The sequence below is a fragment of the Carcharhinus amblyrhynchos genome, chromosome 28, assembly GCF_965287045.1.
Source record: "Carcharhinus amblyrhynchos chromosome 28, sCarAmb.v2.hapA, whole genome shotgun sequence".
Taxonomy (NCBI): Eukaryota; Metazoa; Chordata; class Chondrichthyes; order Carcharhiniformes; family Carcharhinidae; genus Carcharhinus; species Carcharhinus amblyrhynchos.
In genome coordinates this window covers 14,653,180-14,678,599 of record NC_137351.1, presented here as the reverse complement: position 1 = coordinate 14,678,599, position 25,420 = coordinate 14,653,180, and the positions used below count along the sequence as shown (strand labels likewise).

The following is a 25,420-nucleotide window of genomic DNA, read 5'->3' as shown; positions in this document are numbered from 1 at the left end:
GGGTGGCCCTGCTTCAGTTTTAAATTGGGTTTGTTCATTAACCATGATCCCATGAGTAAGATTAAATACATTTAAAGCATGCCAAATATTTCGTAAGTTGTAGAAAATACTTAATCGTTCCTGTATTAATAGAACAATCATCAGCTTCAAATGATAAAAACAAAAGTAATATTTATACTTACCTTATTTGCATCACACCCAGTGTGACTTCTGGTTGGATCTGTTCTCCAGGTAATTATAGGCCAGTGAGCTTGGCGTCAGTGACATTGAAACTGTTGGAGAAGATTCTTAGGAAGAGTATCTATAGGCATTTAGAACTGAATGGTCTTGTTAGCGACAGACAGCATGGTTTTGTATGTGGGAGATCATGTCTCACTAATTTAATTGAGTTTTTGAGGAGGTGACAAAAATGATTGATGAAGGAAGGGCTGTGGATGTTGTCTACGTGCACTTCACTAAGGCATTTGACATGGGAGGCTGGTGCAAAAGATGAAATCTCACCGGATCAGTGGTGAACTAGCTAGATGATTCAGAACTGGCTTGGCCATAGAAGATAGAGGGTTGTGGTGGAAGGGTGTTTTCCTGAATGGAGGTCTGTAACTAGCAGTGTTCTGCAGGATCAGTGCTGGGACTTCTGCTGTTTGCAATATATATAAATGGTTTGGAAGAAAACGTAGCTGGTTTGATTAGCAAGTTTGCAGATGATACTAAGATTGCTGGAGTTGCGGGTCATGATGCAGGTTGTCAGGGAATACAACAGGATATAGATAGACTGGAAGATTGGGCGGAGAAATGGCAGGTGGAATTTAATCCAGACAAATGCAAGATGATACATTTTAGTAAATCCCATTCAGATGGGAGCTATAAAATTATTGGCAGAACTATCAAGAGCATAGACACACAGAGATCTGGAAGAACATAAGAAATAGGAGCAGGAGTAGGCCATCCAGCCCTTCGAGCCTGTCCTGCCATTCAATAAGATCATGGCTGATCTGAAGTGGATCACACAAATGAGGAGAATGTGCAAACTCCACACAAATAGTGACCCAAGACTGCAATTGAGTCTGGGTCTCTGGCACTGTGAAGCAGCAGTGCTGCCTTGGAAATATATTGCCATTCCTTCACTGTTGCTGGATCAAAATCCTGAGATATCCTCCCTGACGGTCAATGCCCAAATTCCATTTGAAAGTTGCTTTTCTGAACCTGCTTCCCTCCAGTTTACCAGGCAGTAATCCAGATGACAATTACTGGTTAGTTTGAGTGAGTCTAATGATTCCAGTGAACCTTTGCAAAGAAATGTTACCTAGCCCATATGCCTGGGGAATTTAGAAGATGTTAATATGGTGGCATAGTGGTTAACACTGTTGCCTCTCTACACCAAGGACCCAGGTTCAAATCCGTCCTTGGGTGACTATCTGTGTGGAGTCTGCACGTTCTTTCCGAGTCTGTGTGGGTTTCCTCCAGGTTCTCCAGTTTCCACTCCCAGTTGGAAAGACATGCTAGTTAGATGCATTGGCCATGCTAAATTCTCCCTCAGTGTATCCAAACAGGCGCCAGAGGGTGGCGACTAGAGGGTTTTCACAGCAACTTCACTGCAGTGTTAATGTAAGCCTGTTTGTGACACTAATAAACAAAACTTAAAATTTTAACGTTGATATCTTCAGGCTTTTGACGTGTTTAATCCCCTCCTCCTGAGTGGGCGGGGTTTCCAGGTTTCCCAGCAGGCTTTGCGGTTCCAAGATGGCGGGTGTGAAAGTTCTCTATCTCAGCCGCTAGCGGAGCGCGGGAAAGCAGCGGCTTTAACCGGACCCGCCAACACCTCACTGCCGCTGCCCTGGTTAAAATCGCGCGCTATCGGCGCCGGCTGAGCCTTGTGGATGAAGCCGATGGGGAATCGGCGCCTGCTGAGCGCCTCGGGGAGGCCGCAGCGGGGCGGCCGGAGCCGAAAGCGGCCGAGTGGCCGCGAGGCACCGGTTTCCTCGTCCCGGAGGCTGAAGAGGAGAATGACCGGGTCTGGCACTGAGCAGCAGGGGGATATCCCTCCTGTGCCAACAACCCCCATAGAGACAGACAGCCTTTCCTCAAACCAAAGTGACTCTGCTTCCAGCGGCGACGAGGAGCTTCCTTTGGCGGTAAGAAATTTGTTAAACCTCAACTCGGCTTTTCCCCTTTCACTTTAAGGAATATTATTCATTTAATCTTTGGAATTCACTCCCTAAAGCCCTTCACTGCTCTTTCCTCTTCTAAGACCGTTTCTAACCTTTTCTTTGACCAGGCTTGTGGTTCCCTGTGCCAGTTATGTAAGCCCTGTCTCAGCCAAAGTATCTCTCTCTGAGTAATCAACCCTGCTCGTTGCATAACTTTGTCAGAGAGCCATTGCAGTGGGTGGAATAACCGCCTACGCTGTTAGATTCTACGATTCCACTCTATTTAGTCACGAGTTTTACAGCACAGAGGGCCTTTGGCCTATCATGCCTGCACCAGCCATCAAGCACCTATCTATTTTAATCCCACCCTTTCAGGCAATGAGTTCCAGATCCCCACCACCCTCTGGGTGAAGAAGCTTTTCCTTAAATCACCTCTAAATCTATGCCCCCAGTTATTGACCCCTTTACTAAGAGGAAAAGTTTATTCCTATCTATGTCCCTCATAAATTTGTACATCTCAATCCCACCCCCGACCCAAGCCTTGGTTCAATTAGAGATAAATCAGCAAAGGTTTTAAATTGTTCTTATTTTAGTTTCATCATTAAAATATGAAGTTTGAATCTCTCACCCTGCACAATTCCACATTGGGTTAATTGTCTACAGGCATTCTGCATAGTGTTTCTAGAGCTTGTTTAACCTTTCATTTGAGCATAACTCATTTTATACCCAATGGAAGTCAAACTTTCCAGTGATTCTCTGTTTGCCCTCTCCCACAGCTGCAGCAAAAGTTGCTACTTACAGTGCCTTGGCCAAGTGTATGGAGGAAGTGAGTGTAGCAGGACTCTGTTTACTGTAGGAGCTCCCACCCTCTAATTTTAATATATTTTGTCTTGCTTTCATTAGCAATCTGAACAGCTCTCGGCATATGAGAAGAAGCGATTGAAAAACATTCAGGAAAATGCCCAGTTCTTTGAATCTTTGAGCATGCTAGAGGTAAGAAGGACCATGGAATCGCAACTGTGTAGAAGGAGGCCATTTGGCTCATCGGATCTACAATGACTCTGCAACAGAGCAATCTACCCAGGCTCTGTTCCCATAACCCTACTAATTCCCTTAACCTACAATTCTATGAACGCTAAGGGCAATTTAGCATGGCCAATCCACCTAACCTGCACATCTTTGGATTGTGGGAGGAAACCAGAGCACCCAGTGGAAACCCACACAGGTGGGGAATGTGCAGACTTCACACAGACAATGACCCATGGCCGGATTGAACCCAGGTCTCTGGCGCTGTGACGCAACAGTGCTAACCACTGCCACCAGGATTTTGTTGGTTCTGCAGACCAAGTCATGACTGACGTGTTGCTATACAGTGAAAAATATTGTTTCTTGTGCATACCATTCATAGAGAAGGAAAGGAGAGAGTACAGAATGTAGTACAGTCATAGCTAGGATGTAGAGAAAGGTCAACTTAATACAAGATAAGTCCATTCAAAAGTCTGACAGCAGCAGGGAAGAAGCTATTCTTGAATCGGTTGGTACGTGACCTCAGACTTTTGTATCTTTTTCCTGAAGGTGGAAGAGAGAATGTCCGGGGTGCGTGGGGCCCTTAATTATGCTGGCTGTGCTATTTACCATTTATATAGATGATCTGGAGGAGGGAACCGAGTGTAGGGTGTCGAAATTTGCTGATGACACCAAGATTGGGGGAAAGGCAAATTGTGCGGAGGGTGTGGAGAGTCTGCAGAAGGATCTAGATAGGCTGGGCGAATGGGCCAGGAAATGGCAAATGGAATTTAATGTTGGCAAGTGTGAGGTGGTCCACTTTGGTAGGAAGAATGGTAGGAAGGACTATTACTTACGTGGCGAAAAACTGCAGCAGGCGACGGTGCAGAGGGACCTCGGGGTCCTTGTGCATGAGTCGCAAAAACCCAGCCTGCAGGTGCAGCAGGTGGTCAGGAAGGCGAATGGGATGCTGGCCTTCATAGCGAGGGGGATTGAATATAAAAGTAGGGAGGTCTTGCTGCAGCTGTATAGGGCATTGGTGAGGCCGCAGCTGGAGTACTGTGTGCAGTTTTGGGCGCCGCACCTGCGCAAGGATATTTTGGCCTTGGAGGGAGTGCAGAGGAGGTTTACTAGGCTGATACCGGAGTTGAGGGGGTTGAGCTATGAGGAGAGGCTGAATAAACTAGGCTTGTACTCGTTAGAGTTTAGAAGAATGAGGGGAGATCTCATTGAGACGTATAAGATGATGAATGGGATGGATAGGATAGAGGTGGAAAGACTCTTCCCGCTCAAAAAAGACAGTAGGACTAGGAGGCACAGCCTCAAGATAAAGGGGGGGCAGTTCAGAACGGAGTTGAGGAGGAACTTCTTCACTCAAAGGGTGGTGAATCTCTGGAATTCTCTGCCCGTTGAAGTGGTGGAGGCTGCCTCGCTAAATATTTTTAAGAAGCGGGTTGATGGGTTTTTGATAAGAGAGGGGATTAAGGGTTATGGGGAGAGGGCGGGAAAGTGGAACTGAGCCACGACAGATCAGCCATGATCTTATTGAATGGCGGGGCAGGCTCGAAGGGCCAGATGGCCTACTCCTGCTCCTATTTCTTATGTTCTTATGTTCTTATGTTTTGCCGAGGTAGTGGGAAGCATAGACAGAGTCAAGGGCTAGGAGGCTAGTTTGTGTGATGGATTGGGCTACATTCATGACCTTTTATAGTTTATTGCCGTCTTGGGCAGAGCAGGAGCCATATCAAGCTGTGATACAAGCAGAAAGAATGCTTTCTATGGTTCATCTGTAAAAGTTGATGAGAGTCATAGCTGACAACTAGAGGTGTTAACTATAGTGTCAGCATGGCGGGGGGGTGCGGTGGTATGAGAACAGGTTGTTGGTGATCTAAGCACCTAAAAACTTGAATCTCTCGACCCTTTCTACTTCGTCTCCATTGATGAAATCAGGGGCATGTCCTCTACTACGCTTCCTGAAATCGATGACCATTTCCTTCATTTTATTGACATTGAGGGAGAGATTATTGTTGCCGCACCAGTTCACCAGATTCTGTATCTCATTCCTGTACTCTGTCTCGTCATTGCTTGAGATCAGACTTACTACGGTGGTGTCGTCAGCAAACTTGAAAATCGAATTCTGCACTCTGTCGTTTCCTTCTCTATGAATGGTATGCTTTGTCTGTGTAGCGCACAAGAAACAATATTTTTCACTGTATAGTAATACATGTGACAATAATAAATCAAATCAAAAGACACGTCAGTCATGACTTGGTCTGCAGAATCAACAAAATCCTGGTGGCAGTGGTTAGCACTGTTGCCTCAAACTGCCAGAGACCTGCGGTCAATCTGGCCATAGATCACTGTGTGTGTGAAATCTGCTCATTCTCCATCTGTGCGGGTTTCCACCAAGTGCTCTGGTTTCCTCCTACAGTCATAGGGATACAAGTATAGTAGGGGCCTGAGAACACTGCCTTGTGGGGCACCAGGGTCGAGGATGATCGTGGAGGAGCTGTTGTTGCCTATCCTTGCTGATTGTGGTCTGAGTTAGGAAAGTCTAGAGAGTCTTGTCTATAGTCAACCTGCTTAATATAATTGTTTAACATCCAGTCTCTGGATTGAACTCCTGCCAGGAACACTTTGCAGTATCATCTCCTCAATGTAAAGTTCAGTTTTGATTTATTTTCAACACTAAATAGACAGTTTTGATATTCCAAATCTGTAACTTGGTGTTAGGTAATGAAGTTTGGTAAGTGATCATTTCCAGCATTAGAACTGAGTCACTCCTGCTTGTGATTTAACTGAGTTGAACACACAATATTCATTCATTTTTAAGAGGCAGAGCAACTTGTATTGCAGACATTTGAAACGTTTTCTTTCAGATGAAAGCCATGTTTAGGCAGCCAATGGCTTTCTCCAATTGCAAGCATGGAAATCAATGAAAGAAGAGGAGCTTTAACAGCGGCACTCATCTTAAAGGATTTTAGAATCATAGAATCCCTACAGTACAGAAGGAGGGCATTTGGCCCATCGAGTCTGCACTGACCACAATCCCACACAGGGCCCATCCCTGTAACACCACATATTTACTCCGCTAATCCCCTGACACCAGGGTCAATTTAGCGTGGCCAGTCAATCTCACCTGCACATCTTTGGGCTGTGGGAGGAAACTGGAGCACCCGGACAAAATCCACACAGGCACAAGGAGAATGTGTAAACTCCATACAGACAGTGACTCAACGCTGGAATTGAACCCTGGTCCTTAGCACTGTGAGGCAGCAGTGCTAGCTGCCGTGTCACCGTGCTGCCCCAAAAGAAGCGACTGAGAAGCGACTAATGGAATAAATGAAGGGCAATTGTTTCCAGTGGCAGATGTCTCAGTAAACAGATTATAAGATACTTGGGAAAGGAATTAGAGGTAACATGAGGAAACATTTTTCTTTACACAGTGAGCTATAGTCAAGAATACACTGTTTGAGAGGGTAATAGAAGCAGATTCAATAGTAACTGGCAAGAGGGAATAGAATAAGAACATGAAGAGCAAGAGGATGCCATTCAGTCCCTCAGGTCTGCTCCACCATTGAGAGGGCAGAGGAGATTTACAAAAATGTTGCCAGTTTTTAAAAAATGCAGCTATGGGGAGAGATTGGATAGGCTTGGGTTGTTTACCTTAGAACAAGAGGGCTAAGGAGTGACTTAATTGAGGTGCATAAAATTGTGAGGGGCCCGGATAGGGTAGACAGGAAAGATTTGTTTCCCCTAGCTGAGGGATCAGTTAGCAGGGGGCATAAATTTTAGGTGATGGATAGAAGGGTGGTGGATATCTGGAATTCACTGTCTAAGTTGGTGGTTGAGGCCAAAGCACTCAACTCGTTTAAAAAGTACTTGGATTTGCACCTGAAACCTGCAAAGATATGGATCAGGTGCTGGAAAATGAGATTAAAATGAGTGCTAGATTATTTTCTTCTCTATTTTGGCCAGTGCATACATGATGGGCTGAGTGGCCTCTCCACACGATAAGATTCAATTCAATATGAATTCATTCCACTGTTCTGCTTGCTCCCCATACCATCAATTCCCTCAATCAGAAGATACTTGAAGGGAAAATGAATGGGAATTAACTAAATTGTTCTGCCAAAGAGCCAGCGGAAGCATGATGGGCCCAACGGCCTCACCCTGTGCTGTACCATATCATGATTCTTTGATGTGGCACATGACAACTCGCCATATGCTGCAAATCGCTGACTGTTTGCAATACACAGCTCTGTTCAACTACCTGTAGGCTGTTTCTCCAGACACCACAGGATCACACTGCTGGATCTGTCACTGCAGCTTCACCAGGACTGAGCTCAGACAGGGTGCTAGGGTTATGCTAGGCCACGGCAAGTGTTGCTGTTGTTTTAGTTTACTGCTCATTTAAGGGAGTTGACCCAGTCTTCACGAATCCTTGGTACAATTCTTTCTGTCACGTGTCTTGTCTTTGGCAAAGCTTGAGCTGTTTTGAGTGTTTTGGATATCAAATTGAAATGCTAACTGCTGATCTGCAAAGAGATTTGTTCCTCTTGTTTTACAGACTGCTCAAAGACTCAGAGAACTGGGTAAAAGGCGGCCAATAAAGAGACGGATTGCATCCAGAAGGTATGCTTTTGGATATGCTGTGATTAGAGGATCTGGAAGTTGAACGCAAAGTATTTTTGAATTGTACAGCACCTGATTCCCAACTTGGCCACTGAGTGGAGTTTGCACATTCTCCCCGTGTTTGCATGGGTTTCCTCCAGGTGCTCCGGTTTCCTCCCCCAGTCCAGAGATGCGCAGATTAGGTTGATTGGTCCTTAGTGCCGGTGATGAGCAGGATAAAATAAGTGGGGTGCTACGATAACCTTGTAAAAGGCATCAACATAAGTGTAGGAGTAGCCCGCATAGCCACTTTTGAGCATGTTCTGCTATTACAGAAGATCATGGCTGATCTTCACTTTCCTGTTCTATCCACATATCCCTTAACTATATCAATTTGGAATTAAAGAGTGACTAAAGTGAATAAACCAATGCAGGAACTTCTGAAATTCACAAGGAGGAAATAAATGGTTCACAAATGTTGGAGTTCATTGTAAATCTTGACTCAGTAGATCAAAAAGCTGCTTATTAAAGGAGTTATTGTAATGAGATGTGGTGAGGAAGTATCACAGCAATCATAGAACCCCAACATTGCAGGAGGAAACCATTCAGCCCATTGAGCCTGTATCCACAACATTCCTAGGCCCTATCCCAGCAAACCCATTCTTTTTACCTTGCTCATCACCCTGACACTAAAAGGCTATTTAGCATGGCCAATCAACCTAACCCACACATCTTTGGACTGTGCGAGGAAACTGGAGCGCCCGGAGGAAACTCAGAGACACGGGGAGAAATGTGCAAACTCCACACAGACAGTGACCCAAGCTGAGAATCAAACCCAGGTCCCTGGCACAGTGAGGCAGCAGTGCTAACCACTGTGCCAACCAGTCAGCATTGGAGCTGATAGGCCAGTATTAGAGTTCATAAATGGATGAAATTGCAGATGATAACCAAGGAAGAAAATTAATTGTTAGGAGCCAGTTCAAGGGGATATAAAATAAATCTGACATGGAAGTGGCAGAAAGTTCACAAGAAAAGTTAATTGCTGTTCTGCTGGTATTAACTGTGTTTTTGTTTTGTTTTATTTTTATCACCCTGTCACATGCAGCTTACTTACAAGCCTGACACTTTTTTTTGTATTTTAGAGAGAAGGTTAAAAGCTCTGGAAAGCAACCTATAATCCGACGCTCAATGCGCCTACTGAGAATGGACCCAAAAGGCATTCCACTGCCGGAAATACCAATCGAAACACCGGAGGAGCCAGAAGAGAGGGTGTGTTTCACTGTCATTGTACAGCAGTCATGTTGTCACATTGCATTGTTTGAAGACAGGTAAAAAGCACTGGCTCAACAATGTAATTGTTGCACAATGTGATCACTGTTCTTCTATCTGTGAATCCAGGATTTGCAGCAAGTTGATCACTGAACATTTCCTTTGTGCTTGCCCGATTTTGATAGGGATGGGGTTGGTGCTGTAGGATATTTCAATGCCATGTAGGTAGGTGCAGGGTCGTGACCACTCTGCTTTGTCCCAGCAGTACACTGTAACCAGGTCTGTGGTACAATACGCCAGCCTACAGTGCGATACTTCCATTTCCCACACCATCTGAGCCTTGTGTGTGTGAATTCTTGTTTGTGCTGGCCACAGCTCTCCATTTGGAACTGAACTGATTTTACTTTAACGGGATAAAAGACAATTTTACATTTCATCCATCTATCTCCTTCCCCCCCACATCTTCATCTGTCACAGTTTACCCTCTGATTTCAGCTTCTGTGCCGTTTGGCCATTCGTACCTTCTATTCTCCCTATGGGCTGCCATTAGCAGCCTTTCCCCTTGTTTCTGTGACTATGACTCATCTTTCATTCCCTCATCCTACGGTGTAAATATCTCCCACTTTCTCTGCCTTTTAGTTTTGATAAAAGGTCACCTGGACTCGATGCTGCCAGACCTGCTGAGATTTTCCAGCATTTTCTCTTTTGCCTTAATGGGGACATGATTTCACTGGGAAGGAGAATTTGGCAAACCTATGACACGAACAGCCACTTTCAAACTGCATCCTGTGTTATTACCAGAAATCATCAAAGCAAGCAGCAGTAACTTCATCAAGGACTTCCTATGAAGAGAAAATCCAGCTTAATATTTGAGTTGCAGAAGTCATCAGAACAGTCAGGTCCCTACCTAAGCTGCTAATCTCTACATAAAAGTAATATTATTTGGAAAATATCTTTTTAAAAATATGAAAAATTTACTAATGTTTTCACTGTCACTGTAGCGTCTGCTGGCTAGGTGATAGGTTTGCAAATTGTCTGTTTTTACTGATTGGATAGTCAAATAAAATTCCTACGTAAAACACAATGTATTATCACTGAATTTCAAGACTAGTGATGCTTGAGAAGGGTAGTTATTTATTGCATAACCAACTATCTAAACTGGTACACGCAAAGCACAAAGAACAGTACAGCACAGGAACAGGCCCTTCAGCCCACCAAGCCTGTGCTGACGCACAATTTGATTCATTATTGTCACATGTATTAGTATACAGTGAAAAAATGTTGTTTCTTGCATGCTATATAGACGAAGCATACCGTTCATAGGGATGTCTGGTAGGTGGAATGCTTTCAGAAATGTGTTAACCAGGGTTCAGGGTAAACATATTCCTCTTAGAACGAGGGGCAAGGCTGGCAGAAGTCGGGAACCCTGGATGACTCAGGATATTGAGGTCCTGGTCAAGAAGAAGAAAGAGAGGCACATGACGTGCATAGGCAGCTGGGATCAAGTGAATTTCTTGAAGAGTATGACAGGTGTAGGAGTAGAGTAAAGAGAGAAATCAGGAGGGCAAAAAGGGGACACAAAATTGTTTTGGCAGATAAGGCAACGGAGAATCCAAATAGCTTCTACAAATACGTAAAGGGCAAACAAGGGAGAGAGTAGGGCCTCTTAAGGATCAACAAGGTCATCTATGTGCAGATCCACAAGAGATGGGTGAGATCCTAAATGAATATTTCTCAGTATTTACTGTTGAGAAAAGCATGGATGTTAGGGAACTTGGGCAATGAAATATTGATGCCTTGAGGAGTGTATATATTGCAGAGAAGGAGATGCTGGAAGTCTTAAAGCGCATCAAGGTAGATAAATCTGCAGGACCTGATGAAGTGTGTAGACATTGTGGAAGGCTAGGGAGGAAATTGCGGGTCCCCTAGCCAAGATATTTGAATCACCGCTAGTCACAGGTGAGGTGCCTGAAGATTGAAGAATGGCAAATGTTGTGCCTTTGTTTAAAAAGGGCTGCAGGGAAAAGCCTGGGAACTACAGGCCAGTTAGCCTCACATATGTGGTGGGTAAATTGTTGGAAGGTATTTTGAGAGACTGGATCTACAAGCATTTGGGGACAGTCAGCATGGCTTTGTGAGTGGAAAATCATGTCTCACAAATTTAATTGAGTTTTTTTGAAGGGGTAACCAAGAAGGTAGATGTGGGCAGTGCAGTTGATGTTGTCTACATGGACTTCAGCAAGGCCTTTGACAAGGTACAGCATGATAGGTTGTTGCATAAAGTTAAATCTTATGGGATTCAGGGTGGAGGTATCTAGCTGGATACAAAATTGGCTACTTGACGGAGAATTGTTTTTCAAACTGGAGGCCTGGGACGAGCGATGTGCCTCAGGGATCGGTGCTGGGCCCGTTGTTATTTGTCATTTGTGTTAATGATTTGGATAAGAATATAGGAGGCATGTTTATATAGGAGGCAAGAATATAGGAGGCATGTAAGTTTGCAGATGACACCAAGATTGCCCGAGGTAGATTCTTCACTCAGAGAGTGGTTGGGGTGTGGAATACACTGCCTGCTGTGATAGTGGAGTCGGACACTTTAGGAACTTTTAAGCAGTTATTGGATAGGCACATGGAGCACACCAGAATGATAGGGAGTGCTTGATCTTGGGTTTGGATGTAGCTCGGCACAACATTGAGAGCTGAAAAGCCTGTACTATGCTGTACTGTTCTATATTTCTATGTAGAGGGCATAGGTTTAAGGTGAGAGGGGAGAGATACAAAAGTGTCCAGAAGGGCAATTTTTTTCACACACAGGATGGTGAGTGTCTGGAACAAGCTGCCAGAGGTAGTTTGGAGGCGGGTACAATTTTGTCTTTTAAAAAGTGTTTAGATGGTTACATGGGTACAATGGGTATAAAGGGATATAGGCCAAATGCAGGCAATTGGGATTAGTTTAGGGGTTTTTTTTAAAAAATAAAAGCAGCATGGACAAGTTGGGCCTGTTTCCATGCTGTAAACCTCTATGACTCTAAAGAAATGAGACAATGCAGAATATAGTGTTACAATCATAGCTAGGATGTAAAGAAAGATCAACTTAATGCGTGATGAATTGGGATTCATTTACAACCTTTTGTAGTTTCTTGCAGTCTTGGTCAGAGCAGGTGCCACACCAAACTGATACAACCAGAAAGAATGCTTTCTATGTGCAACTGTAAAATTTGATAGTTGACATGCCAAATTTCCTTAGTCTTCTGAGAAAGTAGAGGCATTGGTGGGCTTTCTTAACTATAGTGTCAGTGTGGGAGGACAAGGACAAGTTGTTGATGATCTGGACACCTAAAATCCTGAAGCTTTTGACTATTTCTACTTCGTCCCTCTTAATGTGAACAGGGGTTGAAGTAGAAATTTGCTGTCCTGACATTTAATACCTGATGCTAAAATGCCACCCCTACTACCTTCCGTGGGTGTTAACCTCCGCTACCCTGATAGCAGCTTACATCCCACCCCACAGTTGTGAAGATCGCGTTGGACAAAATATACACCGCGTGAGGCCTTCCGAAAGACCTTTTGTCTCTATGTGGCCCATAGCTCTGTATTCCCTGTCAATTCATGTGTGTAAATCAAAATTGAGAATGTGGGCATCAATCCAACTATCTCTCATGTGCTAAGCTGATGATCTACCATTTGAGCTAATTCCCCCAACTTGACTATAGCTTATGGAAAGAAATGTTACACTAATATTGAAAGTGAGAGTTTGGAATTTGTTATTACAGGAAGTAGTTGAAGCAAGTGGTATCGATACATTTAATGGGAAGCTGGATATACAGGACAGTCAAGGGAAAAGAGAATAATGCTGATAGTGAGAAGATAGAAGAATGCTCAAATGCTAGGATGGGCTGGTTGGGCCGAATGACCTGTTTCTTTGCTGAATATTCTGTGTAATTCTACATTGATTATATTATCTTCCACAGATTTCTGGGCCAGTGAAAATGATTGCAAATGAAGAACAGGACAACAAAGTAACTGAGAATCTGGTGAACACATGGCTGGGGATTAGTCAGGTATTCCACTACAGTTGAACTGAGACGTATGTGTACTGGCAAGGTTAACTCAAATTTAGTTGTTGAGAGTAACCCAGCTGTTTGAAGGGTTCCAGGCTCACTACGGACATACTGATCCTTGCACAACAATTTAAAAACTTTGCCAATAGTTCTCAGTCAATATTCATAGAGCAGCTGGGTAAGTGCTTTCCAAAGTCACGTTCAACTGCCATTTGCCATATATTTCTAACTATATGAAATATATAGATATATGTAAAAGCTGATTGTTAACTGCAGTTGTTTTTTTTAGGAGATTTTATGATTAGCCAATACTTTTTCAGTATCTTAACCTTTTTAAATTTAAATCTTGTCTTTTTTCCTGACCTCACCCTGAGTCATCTCCAACTCAAAATAACATTAACATTAAAAATTTAATTTTGGTGTTCAGTCAAAATAAAGCAGAAAATGTTGGCAACATGAACTGAATTGCAAAACAAAGGACTCTTAATTTTGTCACTAATTTAACACTTAGTGCACTCTTCTTCCAGGGTGAGATGCGCATTAAAGAAAAGCAACCAGCAGAATTGAAAAAGTAAGTTTCTTCAGTTTGAGATTGATTTTTAAATAAAAAAGATTATTTCCAGTTTTTTATAAGTTTTATTTTCAATAAACCCATTCCTTCACCATTATCCCTCTGACTAGGTACAAGACCAGTTTGAACAAGATGACCATCCAGGAAGGCTTTGTTGCAAAAGTGACAACAAACCGAGTCTGCTCACTGGCTTTTCATCCGTCTCAGCACAAGTTCCTGGTGGCTGCAGGGAGCACTTATGGATACGTCGGACTTTGGAATCTGGTCAGTGTACTCTTTGTTTTTACCATTTGGGATTCAGGAAAGGAAGATTTTGAATCCTGTAGAGGCTTTTGTGATCTTGGGACATCCCAGAGTACTTTATGGGCAGTGACTTTTTTTAAAGCATTGTCACTGGGGCAATCATTTTCTGCTTCACAAACTCCCACCAATCGCAGATATTCTCTTTATGATTAAAAATTAACCAAGGGAGAACACCCCATCACTTTGAATAAAACCAGGCACACTCGCGTTCACCGGATGTGACTACTTTCGTTTGGAAATGCTGCTTGTTTCTGTAGTGTAGTGGTTATCACATTCGCCACACACGCAAATGTTCACCAGTTCAAAACACAGCAGAAACATCCAATATGTCTGGGAGTGGCATGGTGGCACAGTGGTTAGCACTGATGCCTCACAGCACCAGGGACTCAGCTTCAATTTCTGGCTTGGGTCACTGTCTGTGTAGAGTCTGCATGTTCTCCCCATGTGTGTGAGGGTTTCCTCCGGGTGCTCAGATTTCCTCCCACAGTCCGAAAGATGTGCTGGTTAGGTGCGTTGACTCAAACAGGTGCCGGAGCATGGCAACTGGGGGAATTTCACGGTAACTTCATTGCAGCGTTACTGTAAGCCTTACCTGTGACAAATAAACTTCAAGCCTTTCTCTCTTTTGAGCTTGCTGGTTGTTAGCTGTTTTGAAAAGTAGGGACCAAAATGAGTTACATCCAGAAAAATGAAGAGGAAGTTTGCATTTCATTATTAATACGTTGATCGGACGAATTGCTCCTAATCCACATGCGTTTGCTACTGTATAAATAGTTATAATTCTATAGAAATGGCCCTTTTTGTTACCACCAACTTGTGTTGTGGAATGATTGAGATGAACTTGTGCCTGTGACCTTCTACAGGGTGGAATTCTGAGCAGTTGGGGAAGCTGCTTTAAATGAGGGTAGGCAGTTTTCCGGAGAGAGGGTTGAAGAGAGTAACAAATGCTAGTGACTCCGGGTTCATTCCACACCGAGAATGTTTGCATTTGCAGTGCAGTGATGTGTCAGCTGTGACTAAAAGGGTATCTTGCCTCATGGATTCAAATCTTATTCCTAAGACTTGGCACAAAATCTAGGCAGACTACCCAGCGCAATAGTGAGAGAGTGCTGCACTGTCTGAGGTGCTGTCTTTCGTGTGAGTGCTACGCTGAGGTCTGTCTGCTCCTTTAGGATGTAAAAGACCCTGTAAAACTTGAAGATGAGCAGGGGATTTATTCCTGGTGTTCTAACCAATATGTATCTCTCAACCAACATCAGTAAAAGATTTTCTGTCCATTATCACACTGCTGTGTATAGGAGAATCATAGAAATCCTACAGGAGGTCATTCAGCCCATCGAGTCTGCATCAATGGCAGTCCCACCCAGGTCCTATCCCCGTTGTCCCACCCATTTACCCTACTATTCCCTCTAAGCTACGCATCCTGGGACACTAAGGGGCATTTGAGCGTGGTCAATGCACCTAACCCGCACATCCTTGGACTTTGGGAGGAAAACGGAGCACCCAGAGGAAACCCATGCAGACACAGGGAGAACATGTAAACTCCACATAGACAGATGCATGTTGTCTATAAACTTTCGGTTTGATTTGATTTATTATTGTCACACGTATTAACATACGGTGAAAAGTATTGTTTCTTGCGTGCTGTACAGACAAAGCATACCGTTCGTAGACAAGGAAATGAGAGAGCGCAGAATGTCGTGTTACAGTCATGGAGAAGGAGAGTAAAAAGAATTAGCAGATATGCTGAGCACAGCTTGCAAGAAGTCACCTCATTCTGGCTGTATCTTTGGACTGCCTACCTGTTTCCTACATTACAATAGTAACTATCTTTCAGAAAGAACTTTATTGGCTTTAAAGGGAACATCCTGTTTGAGAATAAACTTGGACAAGCTTCACAGTGAGCTGGGAGCAGGTGATGCTCATTGAAGCCTGTACTTAAGAGCTGGGTTATTCCTCGGTTTCCGCTGAGCAGGGAGAGGATCCAGGTGGGAAGAGTGGAAACCAGTGTTGGTGCCAAACTATAATGTAATGGTGAATTACAGAATGTCTTCCACTGCCTGATTGAGCACAGGGATATATGCACCTGTTAAACACTGAAGTTTGGGCAGGCACTATAGAAATGTTTTTTTGTATAATCTAACTCTGATGGGGCTCGCTTGTTGTGTGTGTTTTATTTGTAGAGTTCCGAGGCTGATGCCATCCATCAGTTCAGGCTTCACATTGGCGCTGTTAACTGTTTGCATTTTTCACCTTCTAACTCGGCTGAGCTGCTGTCACTGAGCAATGATGGGACCGTTCGCTGTGGCAACGTAGCTGCTGCTGTCTTCGATGAGGTAAAATGGACCACAGCTCTTTGAACTGTCTCACTCCCTGTGAGGTTTATATGAATAGGCAGGCTGGAATGTGTTGCATTGGTGTTTGGAGACAGAAAAACATGCTGTTTGATTCCCCGTTCAAGCCCTGTTGTTTTGGGCACCTTCAGTACATGGAAGAATATCACACGGGGGAGTAGAAATTCTCCAATTAGAGTCACACTTGGAATTCAAATACTACTTTGGCTGGAGTGTTGCTTCCAGCGAAATGGGTATCTTGTTGTGTTTGGCGCTCAGGGAGTTTAGAGGACTGTTGATCAGAAGCATGATTTTCAAGGAGGCATCTTGGAAAATGTGGAGTTAAAGTGATCGCTGAAGGGGGATGCAACTGTACTACTTTCTTATTCATTCACAGCATCTTTTATAGATTTCAGAAGGCATCAATTGGGGTAGGGAGAGCTGCAAGACAAGAAGAATGTTCGATAGGAATTTAAATCACCTGTACGTCCCGAATAACGTGTACTCTTATCAGTTTATGTGGCATCTTGGGCTTATCGATAAGGGCATGGCAGACAAAGGTTATGTTAAGCTTGTATAAAACAACCAAAGGTATTGTGTTCAGTTCTGGACACCATGTTTTAGGAAGGATGGAAAGACATTAGAGAGGATGCAGGAAATATTCCAGGTTAGGACATCATGGTGGTACAGTGGTTAGCACTGCTGCCTCCAGCGCCAGTTGACCCAGGTTCAATTCTGGCCTCGGGTCACTGTCATTATGGAGTTTGCACATTCTCCTCGTGTCTGTATGGGTTTCCTCCAGAATCTCCAGTCTAAAGACGTGCGGGTTAGGTTGATTGGCCATGCTAAATTGACCCTAGTGTCAGGGGATTAGCAGGGTAAATATGTGAAGTTATGGAAATAAGGTCTGGATGGGACTGTGATCAGTGCAGATTCAATGGGCTGAATGGTCTCCTGCACTGTAGGGATTTATGATTCCAAGCATGAGGAACTTAAGTAATTTAGATTGAAGAAGTTGGGACTGTTCACCCTGGAGAAGAGATCTGATTGAGGTGCTCAAAATCATCTGTACAGGGGTCTGTACAGAGCAGCTATGAAGTAACTATTTCCATTTGTGAAGCGTTTGAGCACCACGGAACACCGGTTTATGGTGATTGGCAGAAAAGCAATGGCAAATCTTTCTCACACAGTGAGTGGTTGGGATCTACTGAATGATGGAAGTGGTTAGGCTGCCTGAGTGGTGGAAGCAGGGTCAGTTGAGGCATTCAAAAGGGAATTGGATCATAATCTAAAGAGCAAATACGTGCAGGGTTGCAGGGAAAAGGGAGGGGAGTGGCAGTAAATGAACGCTTTCACACATCGAGCACAAACACAATGGCAGCTCGTGGGCTATAGTCATTCTATGTTCATTCCAATGATTTAAAATTAATAGAAGAATATACACCCAATAGAAATCAGCACTACACCAGCTCCTCCTCTCTCCTGTTACAAACTTTTTGCTGTCTTCACAGGGAACATTTCTGGTATCATCTTTCCTTTGGTTAGAACTGAATAAGAAATTCCAGTTAATTTCAGTTTGCTTTTACCTTGTGGCTCAAATGTGTCTGAACTTTGTTCAGCATTGATCGTTAGAGACTTCTCAAGTAGAAGTGCCATCCAAGGAAACTTGTGCATCTTTCTAACTTGATCGGGTGCTTTTCCTTTTCTAGTAGTTAGTTACATTTAACGTTACCCCTTGCACTTAACCTGTTTCCTAGGTGTATACATCCAACACGTGGAATTGCTCTGCTTTTGACTTCTTGAGTGAGGATGGTTCCACATTGATTGTCAGTCACTGGGATGGAGATGTTGCTGTAGTGGACAGGCGGACCCCAAGGTAGGCACTTGTTAGTAAAAGTGTGTTCACAATTTATAAACCCTTAGGTGAACAATTTGAGCCCTTTGACTAACACCACTAATTTAACAACGTTCATGGTAACTTAGTGATGTTAGTCAGTGTTAACGGTATGCTAATGAGATTGTTATGATGGAAGGGTGAAGAGCATTGTTTAATTAAGTACTTATAAATTTGCCCCCCCCCCAAAATGACACTTTAATTTGATGTAATAAAGAACAAAGAAAAGTACAACACAGGAACAGGCCCTTCAACCCTCCAAGCCTGTGTCGATCATGATGCCCAAACTACACTAAAAGCAAAACCTTCTGCCCTTACTAGGTCCATATCCCTCTATTCCCTCCCTGTTCATGTACCCATTCAGATGCCTCTTAAATGTTTCTAATGGTCCTGCTTCTACCACCTCCTCTGGCAGCGCATTCCAAGCACCCACCACTCGCTGCGTAAACCAGCCCCCCCCACCACCGCACATCTCCCTTAAGCATTCCCCCGTCACCTTGAACTTATGCCCCCTTGTAATTTCCACCCTGGAGAAAAGCCTCTGACTATCCACCCTGTCTATGCCTCTCATAATTTCGTAAGTCTCTATCAGGTCTCCCCCTCAGCCTCCGTCTTTCCGGTGAAAACAAACCTAGTTTATTCAACCTCTCCTCATAGCCAACATCCTTGAGACCAGTATAACAGGCCCAATAACTTAACGCAAAGCAAACTCCTGCCAATGTTAGAAATCTGAAATAGAAACAGAAAATGCAGGATAAGCTCCGCAGCATCCGTGGAGAGAAAAAGAGTTAATGTTTTAAGTCAATTGACCTTCTACAGAACCTTCTACAACCTTTAAATAGTATTTGGGTGAGGACTTGAAATACCGTGACATTCAAGAACATGGAGCAAGTGTAGGAAAATGGGATTCATGCGACTTTAGTGGTAATTGTTGTTGGTGCAGACTCGATGGGCCAAAGGGGCCTTTTCTGCACTGTGTGACTCTACAAATTGATCACATTTTCAATCGATAAGGTGTGAAGCACTTTGAGTGTGAAAGGTGCTAAATAAATGCACCTTCACTGAGTGGAATTCTTTTTGCATTTGCATCCTGGTTTGGGAAAGGAGTTCTCTGCAATTGGTTTCACTGCAGAGGTGAGACACACATACATACAGATGTGCACATAAAAGTGTACACTGTACATGCTGAAATCCCCAGTTAGCACCATGTATGTTACATTAGCTGTTTGTCCCAATCCCAGACTTGGTGAGGTTGAAGTCTGAGTGAAGGTAAAGATTCAAAATACTCATGTTATTGCAAAATATGGAATTTAAATATTTTCATTTTGTTTAAAAGGTTATCATGGGTGTGTGAAATACAGCAGAAAATGGACAAAGGCACTCGCATACTTTTTCCAAAAGATTTATCAGCTTCCCTGATACCTCTGATTTACCCATCTGGTTCACTAATGTCCTTTAGGGAAGGAAATCTGCCGTCCTTACCCGGTCTGGCCTACATGTGACTCCAGAGCCACAGCAATGTGATTGACTCTCAACTGCCCTCCAAGAGCAACTAAGGATGGGCAATAAATGGTGGCCAGCCAGTGATACCCGTGTCCCATGAATGAATAATTTAAAAAAAAATTTTTTTCATTAATCTAAAGTGTTATTGAACTATTGTTGACTCCAGGTGCACTATCAGGACTAGCGCAGGCACTGTTAATGCTTGTTTCTGTTGCAGCGAAAGATTTAAGGTGTGCACGTTACCAATTCAAATGACATTTTTGTTTTCCTTCCACAGCACTTCAGCAGAATCGGATGCATATCTGGGCATAAACCATTTGCGGACAGTTAGTGTTCACCCAGTACATCGGCAATACTTTGTTACTGCTGGAGACAAGTAAGCTTACTTAGAAAACATTGTTACTGGCATTGCTGTTTTTTTTGCACATCAGAGGGTGGAAGAAAGCTTTTTTCAAAACGTTCATCAACTTGTCTGATGTCAGATTTTTTTTTTCATGAATCTGAGTTGCAACTAAATTATAGTTAACTCCAGGTGAACAAGCTAGACTGGGAGGGGGATGGGAAAACAGAGACTGAGAGGAGAAACTTATTCATTCAGAGTGGTAAACCTCTGGAATTCTCTACCACAGAAGACTGGAGGCCAAATCACTGAATATCTTTAAGCAGGAGGTAGATAGATAGAGTGGCACAGTGGTTAGCACTGCTGCCTCACAGCATCATGGACCTGGGTTCAATTCCAATCTTGGGTGACGTCTGTGTGGAGTCTGCACATTCTCCCCGTGTCTGTGTGGGTTTCCTCTGGGTGCTCTGGTTTCCTCCCAAAGATGTGCAGGTTAGGTGGATAGACCACGCTAAATTGCCCCTTGGTAAGGTGTGCAGATTAGGAAGATTAGCGGGATAAATGTGCAGGAGTTATAAGGTGGGGTTGGACCTGGGTAAGATGCTCTTCTGGAGAGGAAGTGCAGACCCAGTGGGCCGAATGGCCTCCTGCACTATGCGGTTGCTATAGGTATAAAGGATCAGTCATGATCACACTGAATGCTGGAGTGAAGGGCCAAATGACTTCCTCCCGTTTTCTATGTCAGAGGAACTGTTCTTTCTATAACATGGCATTCCGTTTGATATAAAATAAACTTTTAATTCTATTCTCATACAAGAATACAAATGTGAAACTTCTCCAAACAACGGATCAGGCTGGGGGTCTGTTGAATTTTGTTCATTGGGGTTATTGAGGGTAGGAAGCAAAGAAAAGTAGATGGAGTTAAGAAACAAATCAGCTGTGGTCTAACCAAATGGGACTGCCATTTTCAGGACTGAAATTGGGAAACATTTCAATGTATCTCTCTTCCCTGAATGGTAATTTCTGCTAGATTAATTGTTAATTTTAGATCTGTCATTGGTAGTTTCTTACTTGCCAAAGATATGAAGGATATGGGGCAAGGTGGGTATATAGACTTAGCTTACAGATCAGCCCTGATCTCATCGAATGTTAAAATGGGCTTAAGGGGTTAAATAGCCTTTTCCTGGTACAGTGAATAGCCTATTCCTGATCCAAAGGTCACTGATTTGAAATTTCTACTCCAGTGCCATTAATTAATGAGCTACTGGTTGAGAGACAGAAACTGACCTTATTCCTTTGGTTTTTGCAAGGTGTGCAACTATCTTTGATGTTCGGAATCTAAAAAAATCGCACAATAAAGCTGTAGCTCACATGAATGGACACACAAAGAAAGTAAACTCTGCCGCCTTTTCACCAATTACTGGTAATCGAGTGGTGACAATCAGCATGGATGATAGAATCAGGTAATAAGTTGCAAAGTGAACATATCTGAATAGTTAATTCAAAAGTTCAGTTATACCAGTGAACCAAAGGCCAAAGTTTGCTTTTTTTAATTTGATGTGATTTCTCTTACTGATCCTCCCATGTCAGTGCTAGTATTAGATATAGTGGGAAGGTTCCTTACATTCTTTAGTCTGCCTTGAGAGCGTTACCTCCATCCAACGCATTTCCATTAGCTGCCACTATTCCGAAGCTGATTCGGGAGGGTGCTGTACACTCGTAGCGATGCCATTTTGAGGGACCAGAACCAGAGGTTGTACAGTTTAGATTTTGCAGTCATTACCTTGTCTGACAATAGGCAATCTCGGTGCGCTACAACATTGAAACACAAATAACTAGTGAACTGTTGGCTGTTTGGAACAATGTGAATGGATTTGGTTGTGATTCTTTACAGTAAGAGTGAGGATGAATGAAATAGAAAGTAGGCCATTCAGCACGACTGAGGGGTATAGATAGGGTGAACACTTGAAGATTTTTCCCAGGGCAGAAATGACAATTACAAGGGGGCATAAGTTCAAGATAAAGGGGGAAAAGTTTGGTAGATATGTGTGGAGGAAGTTCTTTTTTACACAGTGGATGGTGGGGGCCTGGAATGCACTGCCAAGTGAGGTGGTTGAGGCGGACACATTAGGGACATTTAAGACTTATCTGGATAGACACATGAACAGGCGCGGTATACAGGTCGTTGGTCTAGATAGGACAATGTGATCAGTGCAGGTTTGGTGGGCCGAAGGGCCTGTTCCTGTGCGTTGTTCCTCTTTGTTCTTTGAGCATTACATTCTGGTGTTTATCCTGCACTCCATGGAGAATGGAATTGGATGTATGCTGCGCTGATTTGATGAACAATTAATTTACCAGCAACTCTCCGTTTTAAGGAGGGAATTGATTTTGTTCATTTAAAATAAAATTTAATCATTTCCAGAAAAAAACTACCCTTTAGTTTTATTAGTTTTTATATTTAACACTCGGATTTTCATTGGATTAAATCTTTTTAAATATCTTTAATAATTTGTTGCAGAATATTTGACACAAGTGCCATAATTCCTGAGATTCCTGTTGTGGCGTCGATAGCGTAAGTGACCATTTTTTTGAAATGACAAATTAATCTGTGATATGTCAGAGGTGTTAAAGTTGAAATAAGCTCCTTCGGAAAGTACTCAAATTCCTAACACTTCACTTTGTTCACCCACCCCAACCCCGATTTAATACTGGGGTCCCATTCCAAAGCTGCTTAAGTCCAGACAGTGAGTGCTAACAGACTGTTTTGATTCTGCTCTATCCTGCAGTCAGTTCTGTTTTTTTTTACCGAGTACCAATTTGCTTCCAATATCCAACAGGTGTCATGGGTTCGGACTTGGGAGTGTGAACCCAGGGTTCAGTTTTCGCTCTTTGCTTGGATGGGCAGAACGTCCAATGTTGGAGAGTGGAAACAGGCGCAGAACATTATTAATTTTTCCTGGAGACTGGTATAAAGGCTTAAAAAGGAAGAAGTCAGTGGACAAACCGGTTAGTCCACCCAATGGTGAACACCTGAAATAAAGCAGGCACAAGTCCTGGCTTCTTTGAGGAGTGGTTTTATTTTAATTTTTTTTTTATTCATTCATGAGACACCAGCATTGCTGGCTGGCCAACATTTATTGCCCGTTGCTGGTTGCCCGAAGGCAGTTGAAAGTCCACCACTTTGCTGAGAGGCTGGAGCCAGACCATGTAAGGACGGCAGATTTCCTTCCCTAAAGGACATAAATGAACCGGATGGGTTTTTTAAGACAATTGACAATGGCCATCTTTAGATTTTTAACTTCAGATTTTTATTTAATTCAAATTTCACCATCTGCCATGGTGGGATTTGAACCAGGGTCTCCAGAGCATTACCCTGGGTCTCTGAATTACTAGTCTAATGATAACAGCACTACTCCACCACCTCCCCTGATGGATAGGTATTATAGATCAGGGGCTGGGAGGGGGGGGTGAACAAAGCAAGAGGTTGTTGGTCATGTGCGCAACTTCCAAAATAGTCACTAGAGTCATATGATTTTATCTGGAAAACAGAATATAAAAGAGAACCTTGGTTCCAGAGGTGAAGGAATTATTATCTAACTAGACATGTTTTGATTCTAGCTGCTAATATCATGGATCTATTGAAGGGGAAGCTTTATAAACACAGAGAGGAGGAGAAGGAAATGGAAAGATAAGAGGGTGAAATGAGGAGACTGGTGTACAGCAGTAATGCCAGCATGGAGCAGTTGCTGTAAATATTTAGTAAACCTGTGTCGATGGATTATTAACCTTTTCTTGTTATTTTAAACAGGCACAACAATTTCACTGGGCGCTGGCTGACTAAGTTCCGAGCTGTATGGGACCCGAAAAGAGACGATTGTTTTGTTGTGGGTAGTATGGCCAGACCGAGGCAAATAGAAGTGTTCCACGACACCGGCTCCAAAGTGCATGAATTCAGGGACGCGGAGTGGCTGGGTTCGGTGTGCTCCATCAATGTGATGCACCCAACAAAGAACATCCTGGTTGGTGGAAACTCCAGTGGACGCCTTCATGTCTTCACGGACAGTTCACTAAGTGGACGATAGTGGGATTTCCTACTGAATGTGTGGGCTAAGGCTCACAGTCATTGTGAGGGTGAAGGGGGCATGTTGTCAGGCTATGCACTATATGATTCAGGAGAAAGATCCTTTTGGAATTTGAGTTTTATATCTGCCCTATTAAATTATAATTGATAGACGGGCAGCTTTCAGTACACAGTTAATGAAATGGCATGTACAGACTAGCAATCACAACAAAACTCATGCGTCCAGGCAAACGGGGACAGGCAGGTGGAATAAGGAGGTATTTTTAATCTGCCTCGTTTCTCAAAAATCACCATTGGATGGGCAGGAATGACCTTATTCCACTTGACTTTAGGAGAGAAACTTTTCACAATGAGAAAAAAGTGACAGGGATCAAATTAGAAAAGCATTCAGCTCTGATGAAATGGCATTGAGTAATTAGATGGAAAATGTGGGTCAAACAGAACAGGCTGCAATTTCCAGTACTCTTGATGAACTGCAGTCTGCTGGGGGCTGATAGCATTGGCGACCCTGTCTTGAACAGAGCTGCTTGAGGATGGTTTAAAACGTTTTTAACTTCTTTATTGTCAAGTGTTGCCTTTATCCCAGCCTCAACAAGCTGATATTTTCCATTGTATCTGAATTGCAAAGTCAAAGAGTTCCATTCAAAAACTTGAGTTTTTGGGCTTCAGTTTGCCTGTCTGTTGCATTTTATGTGGAGATTCTATAGTTACCATAGTGAAGTTTAAATATTACGTTTCAATATTACTGTTACGTTTGGCATTCTCCTGAGTCTCCCATTGGTGTGGCACCACTCCCCTCACCCCAAACTGTGCTGTATTCTTACATAAACTACATGTATTCTACATTCTTAGATGCTGCCAGACCTGCTGAGTTTATCCAGCATTTTCCGTTTTTATTTTAGATTTGCTGAATCCACAATCTTTTGCATTTACATTATTCTGTATTCTTCACTGGAACCTGAAGGTTAGCTACACATTTGTGAGTGTTGATTTAAAATGTAGTGATCAGCAGGTGAACCGAGCTTTCTAAAGGTCTGGAAACTAAGTACAGGCAGGGATTGAAACATATTCTCATTGCAGAGCCAGTGTGGAATGCTAGGCTTCATTCTCTTGAGCAATTTAAAAGTCTTAAAAACCCTGTGGAGGTGGTGCAATCTCCAAGACCTTTTCTGAATTTAGGAGCAATTTCAAGTGTCTTACGCAGAGATGGACGAGCAGTTCCTGTTTTGTTTTGGAAGATTAGCAGAAATATTAAACAATTTTAAAAATGTGGTACAATTAAACATTCCTTTTCTAAAA

The 25,420-nt window shown here is 43.1% G+C and overlaps 1 protein-coding gene across 1 annotated transcript; it reads left to right on the top strand.

Annotated features, from left to right (window-relative positions):
- The first annotated feature begins 1,731 nt into the window (after window positions 1–1,731).
- Window positions 1,732–25,420, top strand: wdr76 (WD repeat domain 76). The gene is made up of 13 exons (XM_080214285.1): window positions 1,732–2,132; window positions 3,051–3,140; window positions 7,723–7,787; window positions 8,909–9,035; window positions 13,007–13,096; window positions 13,624–13,667; window positions 13,778–13,931; window positions 16,154–16,306; window positions 18,061–18,179; window positions 19,978–20,076; window positions 21,351–21,503; window positions 22,559–22,612; window positions 23,849–25,420. Exons 1-13 carry the CDS (start codon window positions 1,878–1,880, stop codon window positions 24,120–24,122), a joined length of 1,677 nt encoding a protein of 558 aa, XP_080070411.1. The 5' UTR covers window positions 1,732–1,877; the 3' UTR covers window positions 24,123–25,420.

Excerpts from the sequence above, each read along its gene's own strand:
- wdr76 (XM_080214285.1), top strand. The coding sequence starts at position 1,878 with ATGAAGCCGATGGGGAATCGGCGCCTGCTGAGCGCCTCGGGGAGGCCG. Across the intron at positions 13,932-16,153 it reads ACGTCGGACTTTGGAATCTG|AGTTCCGAGGCTGATGCCAT; the intron begins GTCAGTGTACTC and ends TTTTATTTGTAG. Across the intron at positions 18,180-19,977 it reads GTGGACAGGCGGACCCCAAG|CACTTCAGCAGAATCGGATG; the intron begins GTAGGCACTTGT and ends TTCCTTCCACAG.